Source organism: Lolium perenne, chromosome 7 (assembly GCF_019359855.2).
Source record: "Lolium perenne isolate Kyuss_39 chromosome 7, Kyuss_2.0, whole genome shotgun sequence".
In the NCBI taxonomy this organism is placed as follows: Eukaryota; Viridiplantae; Streptophyta; class Magnoliopsida; order Poales; family Poaceae; genus Lolium; species Lolium perenne.
The window spans coordinates 325044619-325047969 of NC_067250.2; the positions used below are offsets into that span (position 1 = coordinate 325044619).

General features: G+C 45.0%; 1 protein-coding gene across 2 annotated transcripts; it reads left to right on the forward strand.

Moving 5' to 3' along the window:
- The first annotated feature begins 863 nt into the window (after positions 1 to 863).
- Positions 864 to 3086, forward strand: LOC127319196 (alpha carbonic anhydrase 7). Of its 2 annotated transcripts, none has more exons than XM_051349423.2 (6): positions 864 to 1041; positions 1186 to 1610; positions 1742 to 1909; positions 2324 to 2377; positions 2462 to 2617; positions 2727 to 3086. In XM_051349423.2, exons 1-5 carry the CDS (start codon positions 954 to 956, stop codon positions 2567 to 2569), a joined length of 843 nt encoding a protein of 280 aa, XP_051205383.1. In that variant the 5' UTR covers positions 864 to 953; the 3' UTR covers positions 2570 to 2617; positions 2727 to 3086. The 2 variants fall into 2 exon arrangements, with proteins under 2 accessions (XP_051205383.1, XP_051205382.1); XM_051349422.2 differs by having other exon boundaries at positions 865 to 1041; positions 2724 to 3086.
- The last annotated feature ends 265 nt before the right edge of the window (positions 3087 to 3351 follow it).

Consider the following 3351-nt stretch of genomic DNA (forward strand, 5'->3'; position numbering starts at 1 on the left):
GCTAGCCGTGGCATCGACGTCTATAGCTTTTACCAGGCTCTTGGTCGCCTTCTCCCGTGCATCTCGCCGTGGACTCATGGTAGCGTGCGTTGCAAAGTGATTACCTCCGCCACCTCCCCCGCAGCCAGCCATGCCATCGGCGTCTCCTACTCGAACCAGGTTCTTGGTCGCCTTATCCACTGCGCCCCGCTGCGGACACACCAGAGTGTGCGTTGCAACAGTGGAGAAAATTTTGCATCATGAAATATTTACAAACCTTATATTTTTGCTATTTTATTATAGGGTTTTATAAAAACCTTTTCAATTTTTATATTTTTATAAAACTAAAATAATATTTTTTAGATAAGTTATATTTTAGTTTAAGAAGCTACCGCAAAATATTTAGCCTTTGCTTTTCCGTTAGAATTCAGTGGAAAAAGAAAGGTAAGAAGAAAAAAAACATAATAAAAGCCTAGCTCCCCCAGCCAGACCGACCCAACGGCCCAAAGTGGACCTCTGCCCTAGGCCCTAGGCGCTACGCAGGCGATGGCCAACGGGGCGTCGGCTCCATTTCGTCCTCTCGCGCCGCCACTCACGAGACTGGATGAGCTTCGCTCAAATCCATCCATCCTCTCGCACGCGAACTTCCCGGCAGCACTTCCAGAGAGCACAACCAAGGTGGCCGTCGTGCATTACCAAGTTCGCTTGCCCCGAATTTATTTATTCCTCCGCTCTCCATCTCATAGGGTTACTTTTGTACAGTTTTCTAGGATTAACGTGGAGGCTAGTAAAAATATATATAGGAAGTATTTATCCTCTCTCTCTATATATATATATGTATAAGAAAGATATAAGATTCTCTTTCAATGAGCGCCGGACTCATAATAGAATATATACCCCCACCATCTCACCAGCCGGCCCCCGTTCAGTAACCCAGCTAGCTAGCAGGAAGAGCACACAACAGAAAACGCAATATGCGTTCGGCTCGCCACCTCCACCTCGCGGTGTCGGCCCTCCTTCTCTCGGCCGTCGTCCCGGCAGCCAGAGCCCAGCAAGAAACCGGTGAGTTCTGCCCTGCTCTGTCGAACGCAGATTAATCTTCTATATATACTAATTATAATTCCACCGCGCGCGCTTACGTACGTGCATGCATGCAATATATGCATGTCTTGATTAATTAATTCGAGTTGGAGTTGTTGCATCCAGACGATGAGTTGGAGTTCAGCTACGTCTGCGGATCGGAGAACGGGCCAGAGAACTGGGGCAAGATCAAGGAGGAGTGGGCGACGTGCGGGTCGGGGCGGATGCAGTCGCCAATCGACCTCTCGGTCTCCGTCTCCGGCCACCTCGCCTACCTCAACCACACCTACCGCCCCGCCGAGGCCTCCGTCGTCAATCGCGGCCACGACATCATGCTGAAGTTCCACGGCGACGCCGGGGCCGGGAGCCTGTGGATCAACGGCACCGCGTACCACCTCACGCAACTGCACTGGCACTCCCCCAGCGAGCACAGCGTGAACGGCCGCCGGTACAACATGGAGCTCCACATGGTTCACCTGAGCGCCGACAACAAGGCTGCCGTCATCGGCCTCCTCTACAAGATCGGAAGGCACAACGATTTCCTGCACAAGGTAGCTAGCTAGTTCTCTCCATCCATCTGCTGCCATCCTCTCTCTCTATCTATCTATCTATCTATATATAATCAGGGCGAATTAATTTATAGGGAAATTCTAAACTAATCCGTTAAGTTGCATGCATGCAGCTGGAGCCTTACCTGCAGAGTTTGGCGGACACCAAGGAAAAGGAGGAGAAGGTCGGCGTGGTGGATCCCTGGGACGCGAGGGGCGAGGGCGAAGCCTACTACCGCTACATGGGCTCCCTCACCACGCCATCATGTGACGAGGGGGTCATCTGGACCGTCGTCAACAGGGTACCTACGCCTGCACCTTGTTAATGACTTTTACCGACCACATTTAGACTATTATATTAATTAACGAGTACATGTCCAGTGTCATTGACACATACTACCTCCGATTTCAAAAAACAAGGCATATAAATTTTCTGAAAAGTCAACCAATGTTAACTTTGACCAATCTCGTAGAATAAACTATTGATAAATATGATACTATGTAGATAGAATATAAAAATACATTTTATTATCTATTTAATGATATTGATTTGATATTATAGATGTTAATAGTTTTTTGAAAAATTGGTCAATCTTTATATTGTTTGACTTCAACCTAAATTTATATGCCTTATTTTGATAAACGTACCGAGGGAGTAGCTATTAATTTTTCTCTCTACCTAGTACTATAATAGTGATGAAAAATTGGTTTTGCAGGTTGCCACCGTGTCGAGTGACCAACTCAAGCTTCTCGCCGATGCCGTCCATGACGTAATTAAGTTGTTCCACTAATTAATTTCTCCATTCTTTTTCAAGAAAGCAAAGTGTATATCTTTGTTTGTTTGTACTGCGAAGGGCATGGAGATGAACGCAAGACCCCTTCAGAAGGTGAACAACAGAGATATCAGCTTTTTCTGTCCTGATGATCACCATGAACACTACTACGCTGCTGCTGATCATTAATTAGCTTCATACTTCAACCAGCCTAAGGGAGAGATAGCATGCGTAAAGGTTAATGTCAGATAATCTCATTGCGTACCTTAATTTGACTAGCTATTAATTGTTGTCGGTAAATAGTTGTTTCTAATGCAAACTATATGTTTTGCCATGCCTTCAGTAGTTGGCAACGACAAAGTGCGATGCCATGCATGGAACATCTCAACGATCTATGCTATCGTGTCTCTGCACCAAGAAGGGATGTTTGTCCACTTTGCCACGGTTGTTAGTTCCTTAATAAAGTCGAAGTCACGGATGTATCCTCGTTGTTGTCTTCAATAATAATTGATTGGATATCATGTGTCCAATCTAATGTGCCATCTTATTTGTGCTTTTTTCTTTCTTGCTTTCTTTCAATTTCAATAAAGGGCCAGCCTCACGGCGTTGATATCTTGTTGCCAAGATATGCTAGCTCATTGTTTTATTTCTTCAATCATTGGACATGCAGATCCAATCCCCATCTTATTATGTTGTATCGTTGTTATCTTTGTGTCCAGTGTTTTGTTCTTTGAGCACTTTTAGCATACTAACTTACTCCCTCAGTTAGGGATTATAAGGACAGAGGGCCAATTCGCTAGGACCAAGTAGGTCAATTACTCACTGTCATTAATTACTGCATGTATCAATACTTTTCACATGCATGTGAGGAGAGAGAGAAAAAAGGGAATATGTTGGAAGAGGAAACAACATGCATTGGGGGAGAGACAAAAAAAGGAATATACATTAATTACTCACAGGAATCAGGACAA

Bases quoted from the DNA above. Each gene is read 5' to 3' on its own strand.
- LOC127319196 (XM_051349423.2), top strand. From the start codon at position 954: ATGCGTTCGGCTCGCCACCTCCACCTCGCGGTGTCGGCCCTCCTTCTC. The intron at 1,042-1,185 runs GTGAGTTCTGCC...TGTTGCATCCAG, and splicing joins CAGAGCCCAGCAAGAAACCG to ACGATGAGTTGGAGTTCAGC. The intron at 1,910-2,323 runs GTACCTACGCCT...TTGGTTTTGCAG, and splicing joins TCTGGACCGTCGTCAACAGG to GTTGCCACCGTGTCGAGTGA.